Here is a 25,172-nt window from a genome sequence, read left to right as displayed (position 1 = left end):
AATCATTGCTCTGATACCATTTGTCACGACCCGCTCCCCGTACCTAAGGGTTAAGCATCGTGATGGCCAGTAACCGAGGTTACCTGCGGCCAAATCTTTAAACAAATTAATAAACGTAAGCGAAAGAAATATTTAAATAAGGGTACTAAAATAATCATTGGAGTTTTTGTTTTTATTACAAAATTTATTGACCAAAAAGACCGATATTTACATAAAAAAATACATCAATAAAAGTGCTTTGTGCCTACCCCACACGCTGGTCTTGACATGCCACTTGAAAGTGGTAAAAAACTATAAGCTCATGGCAGAGTGAGAAATATTATACTAAGAGTATAAGGTATAAAATTCACCATGGATAATTAGTTGGGCCAAAAAGAGCTTGATACATAACATACATAATACAGAAATCATTTGACATATAACATGTAATACGGAAATCACTATACAACCATAACCACGGTACATCACTAAGTGCCAAGCACTACACTGGTCAATGAATCCACGACAAACACTGGACCACAAAGTGGTCAATCACTAAGCCAATGGTTATTTAAGTCCCCAAGGCATGGGACACACTAGCCAATGGTTATTTAAGTCCCCCAAGGCATGGGACTCCCGTGGTAGTACTCACAAAACATATTTTCATATAAGGTCATAGCCAAATATTTTTTAAAAGTAAAACAAACATATCCATAGGTTTCCTTTTAAGCAAATAGCGTTCATAAAATAATCCACGGAATTGAAACCTTTATAAAACATAACTTTTATAAATATACTAATAAAACATAACTGGTATAAAATAGATTTTGGTAAGTCAAAATATAAGTAAAATACACCTTGGTAACTCAAAGTATAATATAACTCACCTTAACTTTAATACCTTACTATTTCTTTCCACTATCAAAGATCTTCTTAGCTTCCAGTACTTTTCCTTTCCTCTCTTCCTTTCTTTTCCTCTCTTCTTTCTTTCTTTTCTTTCCTTCCTTTCTTTTTTCTTTTCTTTCTTTCCTCTCACAGAGTCAACTTTCTCCCTATTAATAAAGGTTGAATTCGTGAGGCCCAAGCCAAACTGCCACGCGTCCCTTCCTACTAATCTCCATTAATACAACCTTATCCAAACTTAACTTAATTATTATTTATACTTTGACCCCTAAATTTTTAATAATTATATTATTTTACAAAATTACGCATAATAATATATAATAAATTATATATTTTCTGAACTGAGATTAAATAATATTAGTATAAATTTTACAGAATAATTAAAAATTTGAGTTATTACATGGGTGCTGCAAATAACTGATGAATGTAAAAGATGTATGGTATGGTGCATCCACATGTGGGTTGGATAGGTGCAATAATTACACCTATTGTTAAGTAGTGGAAAATACTACTACACACCCATCTCATTATTTTTGGTTACTTGTCCTAAATTCCGTGCATATTCTTCTCGTTATTGTCGTAATAATAATGTAAAAAGCTGTAATAATCCAATTCATTAACCCTGCACTTGTGGTAAGGTAAGACTACATGCCTGATTTTATATTTGCAAAAGTGGTAAACTGGACGAGTGATTGTAGAAAATAAACTACACACGAACATTGTGTTAAACTAAATGAGTGATTGCATAATGTACAAGTTGTCATCCTTGAATTCATTAAACAATGCATTGTGGTAAACTGGATGCCATTTTTGGAGTAGTTCTGGCTCACTTTCATATTTGATGTGGTATAGCTTGTTAGTTTGAATTCTCTAGTATCCATGAATTTTTGTTGTGATTGTTTCAAAAAACTTTGAATTTTTGAAAATTTGGGATGGGTTCGGCGGATTTGACGGTGATGAAGCAAAGCACAGTGAGTAATGGGGTGGGCTCGGATTTGGAAGGGCCAGTGAATAAAGGTAAGTTTTTGATGTTGTTGATTAGGGTATTTATTGATTGTATATTCATTTTTCTCTCACTACATCTAACAACACATATACAGACAGATTCTGTTTTAGAGAGAGAAAATGTGTATGTGAGAGAGAGAGAGAGTGTGTGTGAATTGTGTGTGAGTTTTATATAAGAGACAGATGGTAGGCAGTTCAGTGTTACTTGAGACTTTGAAACGCTTTGAGAGAGAGAGAGAGAGAGAGAGAGAGAGAGAGAGAGAAGTGAGCCTGGTTAAAATAAATAAAAAAAAGAGAGAAAGAAGAAAGTGAGACTGTCTCAACAGAGTCTCGAGAGAGAGAAAGAGAGAGTCTTTGTGTAAGGAGAATGTATAGTTTCTTCATCTTTACCCATTATTTGTTTTTCAGAAATGAAGAATTAGTATGTTGATTTTATTGAAATGAAAATTTTGTTATGTGTCTACCATGTTTTTCAAATGAACTTTTTTTGTTTGATCAGAGAAAGGTTTCTTTCATGCATAATTCATGAGCACAGATTCTGAATTTAAAGAATGCTTGAAAGATCGTATCACACTAAAGAAGCACATAGACATATATATATATATATATATGCAGAGATACATATAATGAAAACATGGCTGATCATCCCATAGATGGTTGAAAGATCAAATTATGTGTATATAAAGCAAAGGCTCAAGTTAGTGTCTTGAAACCTTTGTTGGGCCAGTGAATAAAGGTAAGTTTTTGATGTTGTTGATTAGGGCATTTATTGATTGTAATGGGCATCTTCATTGAGTTGATAGCAAATAACATGCATGGGAAGGAAAAGAAATGAATTTCATTTGTCAAGGGATTTCTACGTACCTCTACTTTGTTAAATCTCTTACTATGAATGGATTCCATATCTACCATAATTTTATTTTATTTTTTGAAACTACGATAAATTTATAAAGGAACTTTAAATATAATCAATACAAAGGCCTTCCCCTAAGCCAAACAACCAGGATGGAAACCTTCTAAAAAAGAATGGGACAATCCATTTTCCCCTCAACCATGAACATCTCTCCAGCATTAATTCTATTTAGAAGCTTTAACCCATTTTTGTTAATTTTGTTCATTAATTCTATTTTGTTCATTAATTCTATTGAGATCCACGTTTGCTAATTTTCCTAACCAACTACTTAATATTCAACTTCAAGAAAGAAGCATTAAAAAAGCAGTTTATTAGTTATTATTTATGTTTAGTAATAAGCAGTTTATAACTAATACTTTCCAAATGGATATTATTTAGTTAGTTTATATTAGTTATTATTTATGGTTAGTGTATATTAGTTATTATTTATGTTTCCAAATGTAATTATTGTGGAACAGGAGCAAAAAGATGCTATGGGGAAGGGTCTTGTCACAATGCAAGTTGTCGAGATGGTTGTTGCTGAAGGTAACGCTCCTCTCTCTCTCTCTCTCTCTCTCGCTATGTTCGTGTCTATCATGAACTTGTGTGATTGGATTTTGGTATTCTACATGGGTGCTGCAAATAACTGATGAATGTAAAAGATGTATGGTATGGTGCATCCACATGTGGGTTGGATAGGTGCAATAATTACACCTATTGTTAAGCAGTGGAAAATACTACTACACACCCATCTCATTATTTTTGGTTACTTGTCCTAAATTCCATGCATATTCTTTTCGTTATTGTCGTAATAATAATGTAAAAAGCTGTAATATTCCAATTCATTAACTCTACACTTGTGGTAAGGTAAGACTACATGCCTGATTTTATATTTGCAAAAGTGGTAAACTGGATGAGTGATTGTAGAAAATAAACTACACACGAACATTGTGTTAAACTAAATGAGTGATTGCATAATGTACAAGTTGTCATCTTTGAATTCATTAAACAATGCATTGCGGTAAAGTGGATGCCATTTTTGGAGCAATTCTGGCTCACTTTCATATTTGATGTGGTATAGCTTGTTAGTTTGAATTCTCTAGTATCCACGAATTTTTGTTGTGATTGTTTCCAAAAACTTTGAATTTTTGAAAATTTGGGATGGGTTCGGTGGATTTGACGGTGATGAAGCAAAGCACGGTGAGTAATGGGGTGGGCTCGGATTTGGAAGGGCCAGTGAATAAAGGTAAGTTTTTGATGTTGTTGATTAAGGCATTTATTGATTGTATATTCATTTTTCTCTCACTACATCTAACAACACATATACAGACAGATTCTGTTTTAGAGAGAGAAAACGTATATGTGAGAGAGAGAGAGAGTGTGTGTGTGAATTGTGTGTGAGTTTTATATAAGAGACAGATGGGTAGGCAGTTCAGTGTGACTTGAGACTTTGAAACGCTTTGAGAGAGAGAGAGAGAGAAAAGTGAGCCTGGTTAAAAAAAAAAAAAAAAGAAAGAAAGAAAGAAAAAAGTGAGACTGTCTCAACAGAGTCTTGAGAGAGAGAAAGAGAGAGTCTTTGTGTAAGGAGAAGGTATAGTTTCTTCATCTCTTCCCATTATTTGTTTTTCAAAAATGAAGAATTATTATGTTGATTTTATTGAAATGAAAATTACATCTCATATATAATTATGAAAATTACATCTCATATATAATTATGAAAATTTTTATTTTATAACAAATGATTCTTTTTATTAATAAATTAATAAATTAATTAATAATTTTTAATTATGTTCAAAATTTATTTTAATTAATAATTAAAAAAATTAATTAAGGTGAGATAAATTATTGTGAACACCCATTACCGTCCAACCAAAAGAAAATTGGATGTGTATCAATTCTGGTCTAAAAATTTGAGAAGCAACCAAGGTCTGATTGGTCACAGGTTTGGATCCATATGACCCGACCCATAATATCCCCCCTTCAAGTTGAAGTCTTTAATTCGAATCAGCCACCATCATTTTTTATATATCTCCCTGCGCATCACTTTCTTTGTGTCTCTCCCTGGGGCCTAGGGCGATATGGCAACATACGGAAGAAAAATGGGGTTCAAAATGGCGTCGAATCTGATGAGAACCCTCCTAACTCCATCAACCTCCAATTTCGCTTCAAACTCGAGAACTCTCACCACCGCCGCCGCCGCCGCCGCCACCGCCACCAGCAGCTTCGTTAGCAGTGAAGTTATCACCTCCCACACTGCCAAATGGATGCAGGTATTCCTTCCTATTTCATTCTCCAATCATTTATCTCCTCGAATTGTAGATTTTCTTCATCCCTAATCTTTTATTATCAGATCTATTTTCACTTTTTTAGCTATTCACTGTTGTGTGGATTTCTGGGTGTTAGGTTTTAGATTCAAATTGGCCTTGTTCTCTTTCGTTTTTCGTTGTTTTCATTAATCTTCTCTTTTCTTCCTTGTATCCCTAATTCACTAGAGGTAAAAAATTAAAATAATAATAATAAATTGAGAACAACTATGCCATCTGAAGAATTTAAGAGGAATTGGAAGAGAATTAACAAGTCTATTCCAGTGAAACAAGACCTGCACTGGTCGACACCCTTTGTTTTATTTTGCATTGATTAAAACTTTTGTTTTTGACAATTTGATATTTACAGATGGAATGAATTCAAATTTCACAAGGTGGATATTCATAACTAACCTCTTCTAGGAGGAATTCATTACTTCTTTTTTCTTTTGTTTTTTGGTAACAATTACTTTTATTATGAAACTTTTGTACATATATTTTTCTCCTTTGGAAACAAGTAGTTGGCAATTACATAGGCTTGTATTTTTTTTTCAATTGGAAAAAAAAGACGCTCCGTGGAGACATTATAGCATCTGTAGGCCCTGGCCTCAGAGTAGCCGATTGACGATCAAATTTAACCCAACCCGAAGGAAGGGACCCACCACCAGCTAACAATGAACCTCACCCACACCCTCATAGCAGGAGGCAGAGTCTAGCGACAGGAGTACAGTGCAGCTCTGAACAGCACACCCCCCAAGTGGTGAACCCTGCTCTTCCGTGTGGAAATCAGGTACATTATCCAAGTTACCAGCACCCCTGATGGTCATTACATAGGCTTGCATGACCTAAGCCATTTTTGTTTGAAACTTTTGAGTCATCTTCTATCATCCAAACCAAATTAGAGCTTAAATAATGTTCTAATGGATTCTCTTTTCTCTCTTTCTAACCAGAGCTTCTTGGCATGCTGGAAATTGTAATCTTAACCATTTTGTATCCCACATGTTTAACATTTTGTAATACACATAGATGAAATTCTTCTTGTTGGATGTGCATTGCATATGATTTTGAACGTTAATTTCTTGTCTTTCCGTCTCTCTCTCGCTCTCTCTCTCTAAGCAAGCAAAATTTTATTGCCAAAAAGAAAAAGGATATACAATGATGCTCAAAACAAACCCCACGGGGACAAAAAAGCACAGCCAAATACAAAGCCAAGGGGAAACAACCCAAAACAAGGCTAACAACAACAATCAAAAATTTTGGTTCTCCATAGAAAGCTTGAGTTTGTGAATCTTCTATTGAAGTTTCTTTTGATTCTGATTCCATGATGAAGGTCAGCAATCGTTACTGCCATTAACTTTGCCTTTAGATGGAGTTGAATCAATATACATTTCAATAGAATCAATACCTACTCTCTCTCTCTCTCTCTCTCTCTCTCTTTAATTTTTATTTTCTTTTTCTCTCACTTTGGATATTTTCGTTTTTGAGACAATCATAGGTTATTGCCAGAATATATACATGTTTTCTTTATAATTGTTGACAGGATACAAGCAAGAAATCTCCGATGGAGTTGATCAATGAAGTTCCACCCATCAAGGTTGAGGCCAGAATTGTTGCTTGCGAAGGAGGTTAGTTTATTTTCTGAGTGTGAACTCTCTTTTGTAATAGTTCTGGTAAAAAAGTAACCGGGTGGATTATATGAATAACCGAGTCATTTTTGTCTGGGGTTTTTATTTTTGTGTTTATGAAAATGTCTCCTCAGTTCATGCTAATTACTGGTTGCAGACAGCAATCCTGCGCTTGGGCATCCAATTGAGTTTATTTGCCTTGATAAGGATGAGCCAGCTATCTGCAAGTATTGTGGTTTACGCTATGTTCAAGACCATGGCCACCATCACCACTAATGAGTCTGAAAATAAATTCTGCAAGGATAATCAACCATCACGGGATAATGTTGAAATTTCTTCACATTGTGTTTTACACTGTAGTTTCAATAAATCTTTGTACCTATAATGCTTGCATGCATTTGTTATCAGCAGAATAAGAATTTGGTATGTCTATTCTTATTGTTTTCCGGATCTAAATTTACATCAAACTACCTTTGTTATGCTTTATCTACAAGGAATTGTGTGATTGATTACCTTTGCTTGCTGTGACGTTTGCATTTTGAGCAATGTCATGAGGTCAGAAATTCTTCCATAACAGTTTATTTATTTATTGTAATTTGTTTTCTAATGACCCCACACAAGTGTCATGGGAATGGAATTAACATTACCAGAAGACAACCTGAATCAACACACACTTTGTCACACAAGATTCTGCTTTTATCATTAGCCAAGTTACCATGAAAATTATCACCAAAAAAAAAGAAAAAAAGAAAAAAGTCAAATTACCATGAACTTTTGGAATAGAGAAACCTGAAACCTTACAAACAGCCAAATCAGTCAACACCTTTGGTTACGAGGTTCCAAATTGTAATGAACTCGAACTATGATAAATTATATCACCAGACAATCCAACATGTGTGCACAAACACTCATCGTACATGTATAGAATCCCAAATCTGTGTGTGGTGAAAACTCCATTCATAAAAAAAATTAGCTCAATGGGAGAACCCCAACAAGTGAAGAACAACAGGGAATCCCAAATCCGTGTGGTGAAGTCTCCATTCATAAAAAAAGTTAGCTCAATGGGAGAACCCCAACGAGTGAAGAACAATAGGGGCAAGTGGCACCGCAAATGTATAATATATAACTTATGAATAGTCAACAGAAAGATTGAATGTAAACTATGGTTGACATACCAAAACTCCCCAGTAGATGGGGCAAATAATGATGACAAGAAGTTAACCAAAAAATAAAAATGACCCAAGACTGACAAAATAAGCAGATACCAACTCATTCTTACCCAATTAGCAAAAGACAATTTTGTATGCTAGCGTTTAAAAACACTCCCATCAGGAACTACTTCCCGTCAGCAGCAGCCAGTTTCTTTCTTTGTTGATGCTCTGCAACTTTGTAATCTACTACTTCACGGAACAAGTTTGGATCGAGCACACAGTTCTCGCTCCCATAAACAGCAGCTTAAACACTTGCCATCAGCTTTGCTATTTCTCTTCCTGAGAATCCTTCAGTCTTAGCTGCAGCTTCCTTCAGAATATCATCGGTCAAGCCCTTTATCTCTATCTTCTGCTGTTGTTTCCGGAACAGATTGGAAAATAAGCCTGGTTTTCTTGCCCCCGCCTGACCTATGTACTTGTTCAAATAGAGTTTCAGCAGCTTGAATCGTTCGCCCTCACCAGGCAAAGGGAACTCAAGGACTTCATCAATACGATCTGCCACTGCTGAACCAAGATCGCCAGGGCGGTTTGTAGCTAGAGCAAGGACTATATCCTTGGACTGGTCACCAGTACGGAAAAGGAGGGCATTGAGTGCACTCCTTTGAGCTTCACTCATGTAGGTTTTATTTCGCCTGAAAATTTTGGTTAAGAAACCGTATGGTCATAGTTAGGTTTTGTCATAAAAATCAAATTGGAAAATGCTGATGTCCAGAATATCACATAAAAGTATGATCAAGTCCAAAACCAAATTAGGCATCATTTTACAAAGTGGATAGATATCAAATAAATTTCCAAGGAAAACTATATTATGCCAAGGATAATCAAATAGCTTTTGCTTTTGACGGTATTATGCCCAGTAAAACTCCGTTAGGTTGAAAATTTGTAGAAAAAAAATTTCAAAATCACTTTTATCTCTACTATACATCAATCCATCACTTTTTCTCTCTCTTCTCTCATTCTCAATCATTTTTTCTCACACCCGTCTATTCAACTACAAAAAAATATCAAATAATCCCAAACTCTAAAACTCAAAAACTGTTTTCAAAATCTACAGCCAAACAAATTTTTAAATTTTCTAAACTCTCTCAAGAAAATTATTTTTGAAATAATATCTCAAAACACAAACCAAACAAGGCCTATATTTCTATCACACCTCTACATGGAACATTATTCGAAATGCAAACATCACTTACTCGCACAAAAATGCATCCGCTTCATCAATGAAAAGCAATAAACATTTATTTGACTTCTTGGCCCAATCAAACAATTGGTGTATCTTGGTAACAGCCTGTGGACCCAGTGGCGCAACGTCTCCACCAGTCATTAATGCATAATCTAGCCCCTGAAAGCATATATCATGCAATTAACAGAGAACATTTACACCAATTAAAGTTTGCGAGAGAGAGAGAGAGAGCAGATACAGATTTGTGTGCCATCTCTCTAGCAGCCATTGTTTTCCCTGTTCCAGGAGGACCATAGAAGAGCATGTTCCGAAATGGTGCTTGATGGGATTTTGTATTCGCAGTTGCACGAGCTAGCTGCTGAATTCGTTTTTGAAGAGAAGGGTTTAAGATAACATCACCAAAGCCATTCCCAGTTTTGAGGGAAGAGACTTTTATGTGATAGAGTGCTCATACCACGAGAAAACAATCCTGACCAAGGGTATTTCCCTCTGGAGGACTCTCTGATCAATGATGGTTGTCCTCATATTCTGTCCACATAGCTCCAAAGCACTCTTGCACCTTCTCTGCATTGTAAAGGACAAATTTGAATGAGTATATCATTGAATATGGACACGGGGAAATAAAAATCATCTTAGTACCACCACCATCATTATCATTGATTTCATTTTAATAATAACACAAAGATTGTTACGTTCAGTACAAAGACAAGTATACTTTTAGTAGCAGGACATTGCATTTGAGTTCATGAAAAATAATACATTTAAATAATATTAACTGGAATTAATACCGAATGTACACGAGATACTTCACTTCCTCAAGTGGATTCAGCCAGGAAAAAAAAATGTAAAACATTCTTTTTGCTTATAGACTCCAATACCTTGTTGTGTAGATCCCTGCTGCAAGAGCTGTCACTCCACCAACAGCCACAACCAGCTTATTTTGATCAGTTAATATGGCATGCGAACCACCTGCAAAACACAAATAAATCCCCATCAAGCAAAGCTCTTTTAAACACAAATTTACATCAATAACCAAATGAAGCAGTCACAACAGAGTAGAATTTTTGGGCATTTCAATAGAGAATTTATTTCTTTTGATCAAATTTTCAACCAAAAGAATCTTCCCAAGTCTGTTTCATGTAACTAAACCGAATATGTCAGCAACTATATCAATTTCACACCCTAGATTTGCTTGAATCTGGACATCTTGGCTTTACTAAGAACAACAACAGTTGGCATGGTAACAACGTGATAAAGAATAAAAAAATAGATATCTAAGCACAGAATGCAAACATACTGCTAAAGAAGTAAAATAATTTACAACCCATTCATAATTATGATGAAAATTAATTTTAAAAACGGCTTTAATTTATTTCCCATCTGTATGTAAAAAGTTATTCAAGGAAGAAGAAAAGCAAAAGTATCATTTAAATGACAGTATAATGTCAAGTTTCTTGTCATTAGTTGATATTCTCATGTATTTGAAGAATCAATTGTAAAACATAACAGTGCCCAATAAACTTATGCATTTATTTATACAAATATGCACATGCAAACACACAAAAAGAAACAAAGCAAGAGGATATGAACCTCAGGGCAGTCACTAAGATTAGATATGCTAAAGTATAACCACAACAAAAAAAGAAAATGTGAGTGCTGAAAATTGAAGCTGACAAAGGACCACCTATAGGCAGGGGGAGGGCCATCCCCTGTTGCAGGTCATCAACAATGGACTGAAAAAAGGGAACAAAAGAAAAGGGGGAAAAAGAAGAAGAAAAAAGATACCAATATTTGATATATTTCTCATTTAATCAACACTGAAACAATTCTCATGCCAAAAGGTTTGTCTATGCGAACCTACTTTAAGAAGTTTTGTCTACAAATTTGAAAACACAAACTAAATTAAAAATTATATATAATAAAATAATAAATTTAACATATTAATTGTAGTACTTATTTTTTAGAGGATGTTAACTTATTACTGAGAGGAGGATTTGTGCCAAATAATGGCCAAGCAAAATCAACACAGTAATTTTGTTGGGCCAGGTAGGACTAACACGAAATATGGTGTTGGGCCAACACAGAACGTGGTGTTGGACTGGGCCAACAGGGAGCGTAATGTTTGGTCGAGCTATCTAAGGTGGCACGGCTATATACGTCATGGTTGGGTTCACCGATCAACTGAGCTGGCGATGGATGGATCGAACGAAGAGAGCGAACGGACCACATTAAGGCCGTGGTATACGGCCAAGTTGATAAGGGTCGCACTTGTTGACAACGTAAAGGTGTTGACTAAGCGCGGCGTCGATCTAGGGTATATCTTAGCTTGGCATCAGTATGTCCAGAATCAATATCTTTAGTGCAACCTAAGTATAGCCCAATTAGGTATTCCACGTGGACCAATGGAAAGGAAATCGCTCTGGGTGTACGTCAATACTGTTTGGTAGTATTCATATATACACTTGTGAGGAATGAAAAGGGCTGTATAGCCACACATCCAATAAAGGACAACAGAGGTAGTGTGCACACAATCTAAGGCTGCATGACCAGCCTAGAAAATGAGGCACAATCAGACTCAAAGGGGTAAGCAACTTTTAGCCACTCTCTCTCTACAATGCTCTGTATTTTATCTTCTTCTCCAAGAAAGCTACCTTGACCGTTGGAGGGATTTTCCGGTAACCCACTCATCGGGTAGCTCATCCTTGTTTGTTCACAGTAAGACAGAGTTCCATCGAATTTAGAAGAGCTTGGTAACAAGGAATACGGAAGGCGAAGAATATTTTCCCCCTATACAATTACATAAGTTTTTAATAAAAATGGTATAACTTCTCTTAAATTGATCATATCAACTTAAGAGAGCATTTGATTATAGTAGGCCCATTCTGAAACCAAATTTGGTAATTTGAACCATTCGCTTTGTAGGACTCGTTGAGTAAAATATTTATGCAAAAAAATAATATGATCAGATATCAATAGTTATATGTTTGAATTAAATTTATATTACAAAAATAGATGGTTATTATCGAAATTATATTTATCGGCTATTTTTTAAAAACAAATATGACTTAAACACATAGTTACCGATATCTAATAATTTTGATTTTTTTGCATAAATATTATACTCAATGAGCCGTAAAAAATGAACTATTTAAATCACCAAAATCGATCTCAAAACGAGCTTGCAAAGTCCAAATACTATTTCAAATTGACATAAGACAACTTAAAAGAAGTCGTACCCTTAAAAAGATTTATACATCATAACATTTGAAGGCTTGATTAAAAATACGAATAATGCTATATGCACCAATTAGTATACTAAATTGTATACCAATTGATGATGTGGCATAATTTAAGTAGTTTTTGGTATTTGTAATGTAATTAATAAGTGGAGTCAATAATAATGTCATAGCTGGTGTTGGTGCGCTAGTTAATATATTAATTAGTGCATGTAGCACCACTGTTAAAAATACTCTTAATCACCTTGTGTCATTAAAGAGGACCAAGTTCCTCCGTAATTCAGAGATTTTCTAACTATATAGACTTCTAAGGTGACTTCTACAAAATATTAAAGCCAATAAAACTTATTTATTATCTCCAGAAGTATATTAATACACCACTTGTAATGTCTCGTTGAACATGCACATTATTCTCATCATATACTAACGACTCTTTGAAACATGCACACCGCTCTCATCATATAGTTCACTTTGAGTGATTTTTATATATGAATGGAATATGTCTATATAATACCTTCCATTATTATGATTGGTAAAAAATAATGAAATATAGGCTATATTGTTGAATGTTTAGGGAACACTAGAGCCATATATATTTGTGAGTGATAGAAGGATAGTGATACTTGTACCGTATTGGTATACAAAACTTTTTCACTTCATAGAGATATTGGTTTAATATTTCCCCCCCAAAAAAAAAAGAACATATGTACACAACACACAAGCATATCCCATTACTCCAAGCACTTGTAATTCAATGACACCTTCTAAACACTCTAATACAACAAGCAGAGAATTTAGGATGATGACATAGCTTCATTGATCTCTGTTTGTTCTCTTTCTCCATACGTTTAGGCCCTATATAAATTGTAATTTGAATACTCAAAAAGCATATACAATGGCGAAACTAAAGTTTAAAATAGAGATTTTGGATATAAATTAAACCCAGAAGATCAAAGGACAAAAAAAGAAAAAAGACAGACTCCAAAAAGACTAATATTCCAAATATACCCCATATTCTTGACACAAAAAATAGCTTGAAGGAAAATGGCATATTACAGAGTCATGGCCAACTATAAAAAGGAAAACAGGGAAGAAAATAAAAGATGAAAGCACAGAAGGGGTGTGTGAGTCTATACTAAACATGCACACTTACATAGAATGTCCTTTACAAGGGGCATTGTTTGCTATAGACCTTGAAAATTTTAAATGAGCAGGTTACTCAAGTACAACATTTCCAGAGCTCTTAAAACTACCTCAAAATGACTTGCAGACACGGTAATGCTGTTCCGCCACCCCTTTGTCTTTTCCTATATTCACAGCCTCTAGCCCCTTGTCATTTGTAGTTCTAATTCCAAAGAAAAGATGTGCGGAAGACATCAATGATTTTCAGCCTATTAGTTTGCTTGGTGTTGCTGTCGTTGCATGCATATAAGTCGTGGGCAAAGGTGTCGATTTCTAGATTGAAAACAGGTGTTGAATGTGGTGGTTTCAGATTCTCAGAATACTTTTGTTGAGGTAGACAAATCTTGAATACAGTTACTGTGGTCAATAAATGTGTTGACTCTAAATTGAGAAGTGGCGAAACAGGGCACTGTAAGTTGGATATTGAAAAGACATGATCGTGTGAATTGGGAATTCTTGTTGTGCTTGATGCAAAGGATGGCCTTTGGCTACAGGTGGAGATAGTGGATTTGGATTTATATTTTGACGGTACGCTATAGGTGAATTGACAGCTGAGACAAGAATCCATCATGTCCTTTCTTGTTACCATTATATCCTTTCTTGTTACAGTGGGCTTTCAGGAGAGTGTGGTGCAGGGCAGGGCTCATCGATGATGGAGTCCATCTTTAAGCAGATAACACAGTAATGTTTTGCAAGGCAGATCTGGTGCAGTTGGGCTACCATTTTCCCAAGAAGTAATTCATCAGATAATAAATTAAATAAAATTCAGTAGGTAAAACAATCATGTAAAGGGAAAAATTAGAGGAAAAACAAAAAAGACCATGCATCAACTCATATTCTTGAGAAAACATATCCACTTCCTCGTTCAACTGTTATGGCAGCAAAATAATTCATTCATATCTTAAACCAAGTTGAATTTATTTGTAGATTTTATATTCAACAAGTCTCGTCAGTTGCCACAAAATATTTTCACTCCAAGTTGTCAGTTTTCACATTGTCACTAACAAAGAAAAAGTTGGTAGGTACATTTCAATTATTTAAATTAAAAATAAAAATAAAAAGAAAGGAAAGTGATAGGTACATGTCACATATAAAAAATAGAAAACCTCCCTCCCTCCCTCTCTCCATATATATGTATAATGCATGGAAACTGTAAAAATGTATGTATTATTGATTGATGTATTACAAATCAGAGTAGCTCATTATATAGGAGAGGGTTTGGGTAGTAGGTGAGGAGTAGGTGAGGGTAAATTGGTGGTAGGTGTAGTAGGTGTGGTAGTAGGTGGTGGTAGGTGTAGGTAAATTCTAACAGCCCCCCGCAAACTCAAGGAGGATAGAAACTAACCAACTTGAGTTTGAAGAGAAGAACAAAACAAGAAAATACATAAAAATAAAAAAAGGATAGGAGACACTGTATGGTCGTGTCAGACCATTGGTGAAGACACTGAATGGTGGTGTCATAACGTTGTAGAGGACACTGTATGGTGGTCTCATAACGTTGTAGAGGACACTGTATGGGGGTGTCATAACGGTGTAGAGGACATTGGATGGCGGTGTCAGACCGATGTAGAAGACAGTTTATGGGGTCATGGCGGACCGTTGTAGAAGACAGTTTATGGGGTCATGTCGGACCGTTGTAGAAGACAGTTTATGGGGTCATGTCGGACCGTTGTAGAAGACAATGTTGTGACAGTTGTTGTGACAGTTTACGGAGTCTTGCTGGACCCTTGTAGAAACTAACCGGAATCAACGTCGGGACAGTTTACAGAGTCTTGTCGGACCCATAAAGGAGCTAACCGGAATCAATGTCGGGACAGTTTACAGAGTCTTGTCGGACCCTTGTAGAAACTAACCGGAATCAATGTCGGGACAGTTTACAGAGTCTTGTCGGACCCTTGAAAAAGCTAACCGGTATCAAATGTCGGGACAGTTTATAGAGTCTTGTCGGACCCATAAAGGAGCTAACCGGAATCAATGTCGGGACAGTTTATTGAGTCTTGTCGGACCCTTAAAAAGTCGCACCCTCAAAAGGTGTGCCCAATTCATAAAAAGGCGTGCCATCAAAAAGCGTGCCATCAAAAGACGTGCCATCAAAAGGCGTGTCCACTTTATCAAAAGATGTGCCATGAAAAGGCGTGCCAGTTTGTCGGGCGTCAAGAGGCGCGCGATGCGCGTGGCAGCCTCGGCTATTTAACAAAGACGAAGGCAGAGGCTGAGGCAGAGAAAAACTGAGAGAAACCTCTGAAAAATCCTTCGTGTTGCTGAGAAAGATAGTTCCGTTTGCGGAGAGAGATAGTCTGTAATACTCTGTTGCCCAGAAAATAGTCTGTAACACTTTGTTGCCCAGAAAATGGCCTCGTCTTCCCGGAGTCTGCTCACCCTCTTTCCCGACCTCAACGAGTCAACAAGAGAGAGAACTGGAGCGGTAGCACTGGAACCTCAACCGAGTGCCCCGGAGTTTACTCCGCTGAACTTTCCGATGCGGTCTGTGGAGCAAAGAATGGCAGTGCAGTCGGATGTGGAAGCAAATCAGTATACTCTGAAGGCATGTGTGGAAAGCATGACGGCGGTCACAAATTTGTCGAACCGGCTGCAGAGTAGGACAAATGAGGTGCAGCATTTAAACTCCCAGCTGGCTCTGCTCCAACGCATGTATAAGGATGCGCGAGCAGAGATAAGTGTGCTAAAGGCGGAAAATAAGGAACTGAAGCGGAAGGCCACCGTGATGTTCCGTTTTGGAGGTCCGCCATATGCTGCAGTGGAAGAGTATGGGGGAGTGATCGTGCCCAGTGGAGTGGGAAATACGGAGGCAACACCGGCAAGGGCCGCCCAGGACGGAGGCAAGAAGAAAAGACCGGCGGAATAGGCGAAGAAGTGAGGTCGGTTGGTGGCCGGCTGCAGAAAAGAAAACAAATTGTTTTGTTTGTTGTGGTTTTTTTTTTTTTTTTTTTTTTTTTTTTTTTTTTTTTGTGTTTTGGATGTAAAATGGTGATCGGGGTGAGCCCCGAGATGAATAAAATGAGGTGTGTTTGGCAAACTCGAATGGTAGGTGTGGTAATGCAGAAAAATCAACTGGAATGATTTTTTTTTTTTTTTTTTTTTTTTTTTTGAAAATAACAATAATAATAATAATAATAATAATAATAATAATATGAATATGGGTATCATGGAGTGGGCGGTGGTACAAAAATATTGTGTAGAAAAAGAAGGAGATGGTGGAAAAGAGAGACCACTCATGTTATTAAAATAAATTAAGAAATTAAAAAAAAAAGTGATATTGATTGGTGAAATAAATATATATATGAAAAAGGAAAATGATGGGAGCATAGGTGGAGGGACATGCCCATGTGTTTTCAAACTATCAAAAGGAAGAGAGAGAAAAGGGTAATGCAGTCTGCCTTTCTTGTTGCTTGAGCCGACATGATTATTCCGACTATTACTCCAAACAACCCGAGGGCACTACCAAAGAATCTTCATAAAAAGTGATGAGTTCTGGGCATCAGATAATGCACAGCTGCTGTGGATCTATCAAGTGGACGAATAGAGCACAGATTTATAACCTCGGCACTAATTCCCTCCTTTGCAAGACTTTCAGCAGCCTTGAGAACATAACCAACCATCCTTGAGAAAGCGGTAATAGTAACATCTTTTCCTTCACGTTCTATCTTAGCTTTCCCAATTGGAAGACAGAAGCTGGAATCGAGAACTTCTGCTGAAACAGGGAAAGACTCGCCATATAGCAACTCATTTTCAAGGAAAACAACAGGATCTGGGTCCCTTATAGCAGCTTGATCTGGGAAAGAGAGAGAAGCTCTCAGCGCAGAGGTGGCTCCCATGGGCGTTGCGGCTGTGATGTGGTGCTTCCCGTGGCTGCTGTGGTGATGGCAGCGGTGGTGTCTGTGGCATGGTCGGCGTTGGCCAGAGGAGAAGGCGACGGTGAAGTTTCGGTTCTGTCCGTGTTCTTCCTCGCTGGAGTTATGGCTTGATTCCATGTGGTGGATATTAGTCTTGAACAGGGTTTTTCGGACCAGGTTCAGAGTTCGTCACTGGGGAACTGAAGCTGGTTGATCTGATGCTTGGGTTGGCTCTGGGTGTAAACTCCAGGTGTGAGCTTCAGTGACTATTTCTGGCGGCTGGTGCTGCTGCTGGTTTTCTGGTTTTCTTGTTTTGAAGGTAAGAAGGCGGCGGAAAGTCCAAAAGAAGCTGCCGGAGAAAGGCCGGAATGATGGGTCATGGTTGGAGCATGAGTGCTCCTCACCAAAGATGCAGAGGGTCGGAAGGGATGATGCCAACAAAGATATAAAGAAGGTATGTGTAGAGGTCCGGCGGAATAGATTGAGGTCCGGCGGACGGCTAAGGTGAGGTTGCCGCCCGCCGGTGAAGCGAAAAATACTAAGTTCTAAACTTGCTCTGATACCATGTAAAAATGTATGTATTATTGATTGATGTATTACAAATCAGAGTAGCTCATTATATAGGAGAGGGTTTGGGTAGTAGGTGAGGAGTAGGTGAGGGTAAATTGGTGGTAGGTGTAGTAGGTGTGGTAGTAGGTGGTGGTAGGTGTAGGTAAATTCTAACAGAAACATAGATGCTTTCATACATACATTCACAAACCAGAAAACCCCAGAATTTATTATCCAACACAGCACAAAAATAGGAAATGTCACACCAGTAAATTATACAGGGAACAAGTAACCAATTCATTTTTTCACGAGTAACAGGTAATCGATTAGTGATATAGAGGGAGGTTATAAAATCTTGAGCTAAGCAAACAGTGATTACGGAAACTCTAGGAATAAATCATGATGTCAAAGCAGTCGAATAAAGGATAAAAACATAAAAGAGATATAGGATGAATCATTTCGTAATAGAGGGCAAATGATACAAGATCAGCACATAATGTACCATACCTTAATCTGGTTCTGAAGAATTTTTTCCTGGGCCTCTAATTGAGAGTCTGGTGTATTTAGATTGCTGCCAAATCTCTCTCCATAGTTCACATCTGTACCAGGAGCAAGAAAATCGACAAAACCAGAGTGAGGAAAGGGCAAGTTGGCAGGCCCACCAGGGATTGCAATCGGATGCTGTTGCGATTGACTAGTCGAAGATTGTTCTCCACTAGAGTCCGTGTTAATAGTGTCTGCCAGTGGCCTCTGTGCTTGGGGAAGTAAAGCATATCCAGGGGACCTGCACTAAAAGAATAATTTTGTTAACCTCATGCTTTTGTGTTATACATAATGACTGTTTTGTAGTGTAAAACAGTTATGAATACCAGACACATGTCTCACCACAGGCCACAGCTATGAAATGTAGCATTTCTGGATTTTTCAAAATCTTTATTGAAGTGTTCACAACTTGCACCAATAAGTGGTTCATCCATATATACAACAGTGAAGAAAAGGAACCAAAACATAAAAACCAAAGATCTTGGCAAATCATGTCAAATTATTGCATTGTTAGTCACATTACTCCTTTAAGTGACAGATTTTGTACCCCACCAGAATCATGAGTTTTCATCTCTTTTAACCCCATGCTGACATGGAGCAAGAGTAAGCAGCACTCTGTGGACCAACTGGCCAAAATTTATGTAACAGAAGTAGTTCCTTGCAACCCACCTAGATCCAAAAATCCAGAAAAGAAAAGAAGTGCTACTCCATCCACGTATCAAGAATGCAAGTGTATTAGGCAAACCAATCCTAGACAAAATTCTCACTCCCAAAATGAGTAACCCATTGAAAACTGGTCTGACCCCTTAGTCACTGAACCATCAACGATGGGGGAAAGCTAATGCACAGGAAAGAAGCTTAGATAGTGTTAGTATATGTCTTATATGTTAGTGCATATATATATTAGCTGTAAAACACCAACTAGCTTTAATAATGTTGTTTCCTTAGTGTATACTTTCCCCTTTCGGTGGCCCTTTCCCCTTTCGGTGACCACTTTCCTTTTAGGCCATGATGTTGTTTTGTATAGTGTGTATACCACTTAGGCCATTTTCTCCTATATAAAGGAGACCGTGTATAACATTCAATATATCAATAACATCTCATTTATTCACTTGCTCTCTCTCTTTCTGTATACATAAACTCTTACAGATAGAATGTTCTCTTGCTCTCTCTCTCTCTCAAACCTATAGAAAACAAGCTATGAGAATAGAATATTAAAGAATCTGTGAAATTTGAAAGAAAAACAAGAGAGAGAGAGAGAGAGAGAGAGAGAGAGAGAGAGAGAGAGAGAGAGAGAGAGAGAGAACAAGCATGATTAAGTCACCTATTCTCTATATTTGTAATTGCAAAGTACATTTTTTAATAAAGACTGTCACTGACACTGGTATTTTTTCTTTCTTTTCTTTTTCTATCCCTACTACAACTAGAAATTCACAATTTTCTTACAATGGCAAACCCCCATTCCTAATTAAGTTTTTAAACATTTTGTTCATCAAATATTCATATACCTCAACATGTTCAATTATTTAATAGTTGAGAATTTATTAACATTTATATGGGTTTTAGTTTTTTATTCCTAACATTTTCATACATTTCCAAAATTCTTGTCATTCCCCTTGTGTTTCCAAGATGATTTTGTTTCCAAGCTAACCAAAACAAAATTTCGATCCATGATTGGGAGTTTTTTTAATGTGATATAGATACCTTATTGATGAATAATTGTTGAAGCATAAATGCTAAGGAAGGTAATGGGAAAGAAAAGCGATTGATTCTACTCAGGTTCAGGATAGAGGACAACAGAGTCCCCGGCCTCTTAAACTTGGGGCGCTTGATTGCCCTAGGGCTTGCATTGAGTTGTAGGGCATGCCAAGACTCCTCTCCTCTCCATTAGAACTCTAGCTTGCTGGCCAAGATAACTTATATTAAAAAATCTCAGATGAGTATAGTTAATTAAGAAAAAAAAAATGTCAAAAAAGAAGGAATAATCAAGTATTTTGACAGATGAGTTGAAGCATCATATCAAATAAAGGATGCCTACCAACTTTTTGAACTTTAGTAGGCAAAAGCCCCATGTAATGCACTTTTTTCTTTTTTTTTTTCATTTGCAGGACAAGACCAACAATAATGGCAATGGGAGTAGCAACAATGTAAATGCATCAGGAAGTAAAAGACATCAGTATAACAGCGAAAAGAATTGTATACCACACTAATGTATTTGCTGAAGGATAAACAAAAGATCTCTCATATATTGAGGCCGCGGCAGCAGCAGCTTGGAGTCTGGTCTGATGCTGGCTGATAGTGTTATTTGCTACATCATCTCCAGTTGGATTCTGAGAAGGTGTACTTGCTGTGCCTGTTCCTGAACCCAACTAAAAGAGTTAGCCACCATTTTCAACATACATGAAGCTAGATTCATCAATTTATCTCAAAACCATTATATGAGCCTCTTCTTAAGTTGCACGTACAGAAAGTGTGATCAAACTATGGCACAGACCTAGCTCAAAAAAAAAAAAAAAACAAACAAACAAACAAACTATGGCACATACCATAATCAAGTTTAAGAATTAAACTATGCCCAAAAAATAAAGATATAGCTGGATTATTTTAGAATGACCAATAACACCTCAGTATGCAATATCATTTAGATGGAAGAAAATTTTACATTTCCACAAAAACTAAGGGATCTAAGATCACAAAATACCATCTAATCACATTGATGTTTCTGCTAGCAAGAAATAAGCAAAGCCATGCTACTATCTGCTGCCTGTGTCTGTTGTTGTGGATGATACTAAGCTTAAAAATGTAAGAGCAAAACATTTAAATAAATAAACGAAAAAAGTGTATATTAACATAAATCTTACTGCATCCATACAATTTGCACATTACTGATTGCTATATAGCTTATTTTCTTTTTCTGTTTTCTTTAAGGAAGCTGCCATACATAATGCCGAATACTTTGGTCAGTTGGAAAGGAAAATCCTCAAGACTTTCCAGTGAATAATCCCATAGAATATTTGGACACGTTTTACATGACTCTGATAAGCGATGCAGAAACTTTTATTTAATGAGAACTTGACAAAAGTAATTTGGAGGGACCATATTGCGCAGTTTTTTATTTAGTTTTATTTATTTATTTTATTTATTGCAAACCCCTCAAATTGAAGTTCTCATCTAAGGTCAAATATCAAGTTTCACAATTTTCAATCAACAAAATTGAGTTCATTACTACGGACAAGTATCAAGGGCTGTTCAACATAAACAAAAAACAAAAGATATGATTACCTTGTTGGTGAGCATCTGCCCGTGATCCAGAAGTACTAGTCCCATTTTCAGGTGGTGAAACAAGGGCTCTGCAAGTAGGACATGTGTGTTGTCGCTCTAACCATGACCGGAGGCAGTGCACATGAAACAGATGGCCACAACTTAGTCTCTTGGCTGTAGTCATCTCCTCACGACAAATGATGCAGGTTGCATCACTTCTGCATAAGCATCAGTAACAAATCATGTTACTATACATCAGAGTATTTAATAAGAAGACATACGTTCAATGTACTGAATCAAGGGGACAACTCACGCATTGAGCTCTTCAGGTGTTGCATCTGGAAAACGATCATTCATATTTGAAGTGATCTTCCGATAACGAATGTAATCGTTAACCCGAACCTTAAAGTTACGAAATGTCTCATAGAGCTCCTGAATCAAGTGCAGAGGCACACCATAGTTCCTGGGGAAATACAACACAAGTAAACATCATACCATGGGTGGAATAGAAAAACTAATAAAAAACCTCCTAAATGGGACATGACCCAATAGAAGGGAGGAAAAAAAAAGAAGTGGAAAAGAAACATTGTTAAAAAATAGTCATTTCATGGTAAAAGAGTGCAGACAGAAATTTCTCAGGACTGTCAGCGGTGAGAAAGGAAAGCAAACATTGTGATAAATTGTTATTTTTAATCAGGAAACAGAGAAGGGGGGAAGGGGGGGAAGGGGCTACATAACCATGTCAGTAATGTATTTAAACATGTTCAAGAGTTTTTCAAAAAGTCCCTTTTAAAATATATATACATATATGGAGCTTTACTAGATATCTAGAAATCCTTATGACAATAGTATTCTTGTTGGTGTGCTCACTAGAAGCAAAGGCACTCACTTCTAGGATAAACAAGATGCCAATTTGCTAGCAGATGCAAAATTAAAGATCTGCTTCACAACCGATCCACCTCCAAAGGTGTGGCAAACATAACGAGGTTAGCACTGAAGCTTGTTCATCAGATTTTTTAATAATGCAACATACTTTTTCAAAAGAAAAAGAAAAGAAGAGAGAAGAAAAGAAGAAGAAGAAGAATGAAAACAAGAAAGAGAAACCAAGATACGAGTTAATAAGTCACCATATTCAGTTAAGGAAGTGATAATAATGCAACATACTTTTAATAAAGATATGAATTAATGAAGCTTGTTCATCAGATTTTTTAATAATGCAACATACTTTTTTTTAAAGAAAAGAAGAAGAAGAAGAAGAAGAAGAAGAAGAAGAAGAAGCAAGAAAGAGAAACCAAGATACGAGTTAACAACTCACCATATTCCGTTAAGGACGTGATAATTATAACCTTGATATTAGTTATATAAGCAAAGGCCTTAACAGCCCAAGGTTACAAAGCAAGATTTTTAGGTTCAAAATCACAAGGTAACTATGTTACATATTGAAAATAAGAAGTCCTATAGCATCACTGTGGATATCACATCATACATAGACATGGCATGTAGATACGCATGCACACATATCTAGCAAGGCAAATAGATACAAACATTCAAACAACCACTCAACACCCACGTTAAGGGTACGTGTTGTAGGTATCCATTGAGCATCATATGCATATACAAACACATCCACGCAGACAACCAAAGTCAGATAAATTACTTACACGAAAATCACAAGAAAGAAGCACAGATACATAGACAAGTGCAGCAAGTCCCTGACAAGTTCCAAGTAAAAGGTGTAGACTGCCTTTTTTTCCCATTGTCCTTCCATAAGCATGTCGCTGACGTAGAAAACATATTTTACAAATGTTGACACTGTTGTTGTTGCCAGTATCCTATACCTGATATACATTAACAAAAAATAATAATAGATAGGTATCAGAACCACCTATAAAAAACATGAATCCAAAGAATTTACCCAGGTGTACATTTGGAACAAATACTGAAACGTAAAAATTAAACAAGTAGGTTCTGTAAATGAACCTACCAAAAATAAAAATGAAAAACTTCAATAAAATATGAACTTCAAAATCCTTATAAGCATGTATACCTGTACTACATAAATATAAATATATTGCTTCCTTTTACCAGTGCTACCCATGTGCACCATGCACAAATTACAATGCCATGCCATAAAAAAACGAAGAGGAAAAAGAAAAAAAATAAAACTGGGATATAGCATTATGTATATGCATGCATCATTGAGTGTGAAATTATCAACAATGTGCCTTTTTTGTTTTCAGCATTATAAGCATTTTTATTAAATAATAATCCATATTAGGTCCAGGTCAACTATTACCAAGAGCCATGAGGTGGTTAAAACCATGGTCAACTGAATGTCTACATACAAAATGTTTGATGGACTGAAAAGAGTAAGTTGTGTTGCATATATATCATAATAGATATGTTCAATGAATGTTACACAGCAAATATCATAGGGATAATCTGCTTTACATTTGTAGTTTTCATTATTTCTGAAATGGGAAAACTGTGATCCCATCAATTACTTCGGATCATGAAAACTAAAATAATTATTTTGTTTCAACACAAATAAACTAGTGCACAAGTTAGCTCATAGCTAGTATTGTATCATTATGGTTTCATTACATGCCTAGCTGTAGTTAACACACTTTTTTTTTTTTATGTAAATATTATAAAGATTCTCAATGAATGTTATAAAGCCAATATAATGTGCTTCACATCTATAGTTTTTGTTATTTCTGAAATGACATAAACTGTGATCCCATCAACTACTTCAGATCATGAAAACCAAAATAATTATTTTGTTTCAACACCAATAAACTTGTCCACAAGTTAGCTCATAGCTGGTATTGCATCATTATGGTTCCATTACATGCCCAGCGGTAGTTAAAACACTTTTTGTTGTAGATATTATTTAGCATTATACAATACAAGTGAGATTAAAAACAGATACATACACACATATATATATATATATATATACACACATGCATGCGCACACAAACTCACATAAAGTCTTTTATGTTCAGAGCATTGTGTGATGTGCCAATATAAACATTAATAGTAATATAGTCTATATAGCCATTCCAACCATAATATGGATTGTTTTTTCTTGTTTTGACGAGTAAAGGAAATTGTATTAAAAAGCAACAAAAGGGGTGAAATCCTGATATGTGATATTTCATTCACTCAATCCCACCTAGTTTACTTGTATTGTATATATTAGTGTTAACTTTAGCTTCACATTGTATATGCAAAATATAACCATATTTGACAATACGTCCTCTCTAATCAGGAAAAACCCAATTCTGGTGATCAAATTGACAAGTAAACAAAAAAGTAAAGTGACGACAAAGACTTACTCGAATGAAAAGAAGAGAGAAACCGAAGCCTGCCGCGTTTGTATCAAATAGCTTATAGAGTTGTACATTTTTTGAGTACATTTTGCTGAAAAAATAGTAAAAATA

At 36.2% G+C, this 25,172-nt stretch overlaps 2 protein-coding genes and 1 pseudogene across 3 annotated transcripts; 1 reads left to right on the top strand and 2 right to left on the bottom strand.

Annotated features, from left to right (window-relative positions):
• The first annotated feature begins 4,646 nt into the window (after nucleotides 1–4,646).
• Nucleotides 4,647–7,193, top strand: LOC145814523 (NADH dehydrogenase [ubiquinone] iron-sulfur protein 6, mitochondrial-like). Its single transcript, XM_082911397.1, has 3 exons — nucleotides 4,647–5,049; nucleotides 6,623–6,707; nucleotides 6,865–7,193. The coding sequence occupies exons 1-3, from the start codon at nucleotides 4,858–4,860 to the stop codon at nucleotides 6,981–6,983; spliced, it is 396 nt and encodes a 131-aa protein (XP_082767523.1). The 5' UTR covers nucleotides 4,647–4,857; the 3' UTR covers nucleotides 6,984–7,193.
• A 538-nt stretch (nucleotides 7,194–7,731) lies between these two features.
• Nucleotides 7,732–11,789, bottom strand: LOC114300299 (uncharacterized; annotated as a pseudogene). Its single transcript, XR_014357845.1, has 5 exons — nucleotides 11,753–11,789; nucleotides 9,980–10,070; nucleotides 9,340–9,665; nucleotides 9,112–9,260; nucleotides 7,732–8,550 (listed from the first exon to the last, which is right to left on the bottom strand). The product of XR_014357845.1 is annotated as an uncharacterized LOC114300299 (transcript).
• Nucleotides 11,790–13,331: 1,542 nt separating this feature from the next.
• Nucleotides 13,332–23,515, bottom strand: LOC114270508 (ERAD-associated E3 ubiquitin-protein ligase HRD1B-like). The gene is made up of 6 exons (XM_082911394.1): nucleotides 23,388–23,515; nucleotides 22,040–22,189; nucleotides 21,748–21,944; nucleotides 20,668–20,824; nucleotides 18,430–18,706; nucleotides 13,332–14,235 (listed from the first exon to the last, which is right to left on the bottom strand). Exons 1-6 carry the CDS (start codon nucleotides 23,498–23,500, stop codon nucleotides 14,185–14,187), a joined length of 945 nt encoding a protein of 314 aa, XP_082767520.1. The 5' UTR covers nucleotides 23,501–23,515; the 3' UTR covers nucleotides 13,332–14,184.
• Between the last annotated feature and the right edge of the window lie 1,657 nt (nucleotides 23,516–25,172).

This window comes from Camellia sinensis, unplaced genomic scaffold (assembly GCF_055761805.1).
Source record: "Camellia sinensis isolate YWXY unplaced genomic scaffold, ASM5576180v1 Unanchor11, whole genome shotgun sequence".
In the NCBI taxonomy this organism is placed as follows: domain Eukaryota; kingdom Viridiplantae; phylum Streptophyta; class Magnoliopsida; order Ericales; family Theaceae; genus Camellia; species Camellia sinensis.
This window is presented reverse-complemented; position numbering and strand designations above follow the sequence as displayed.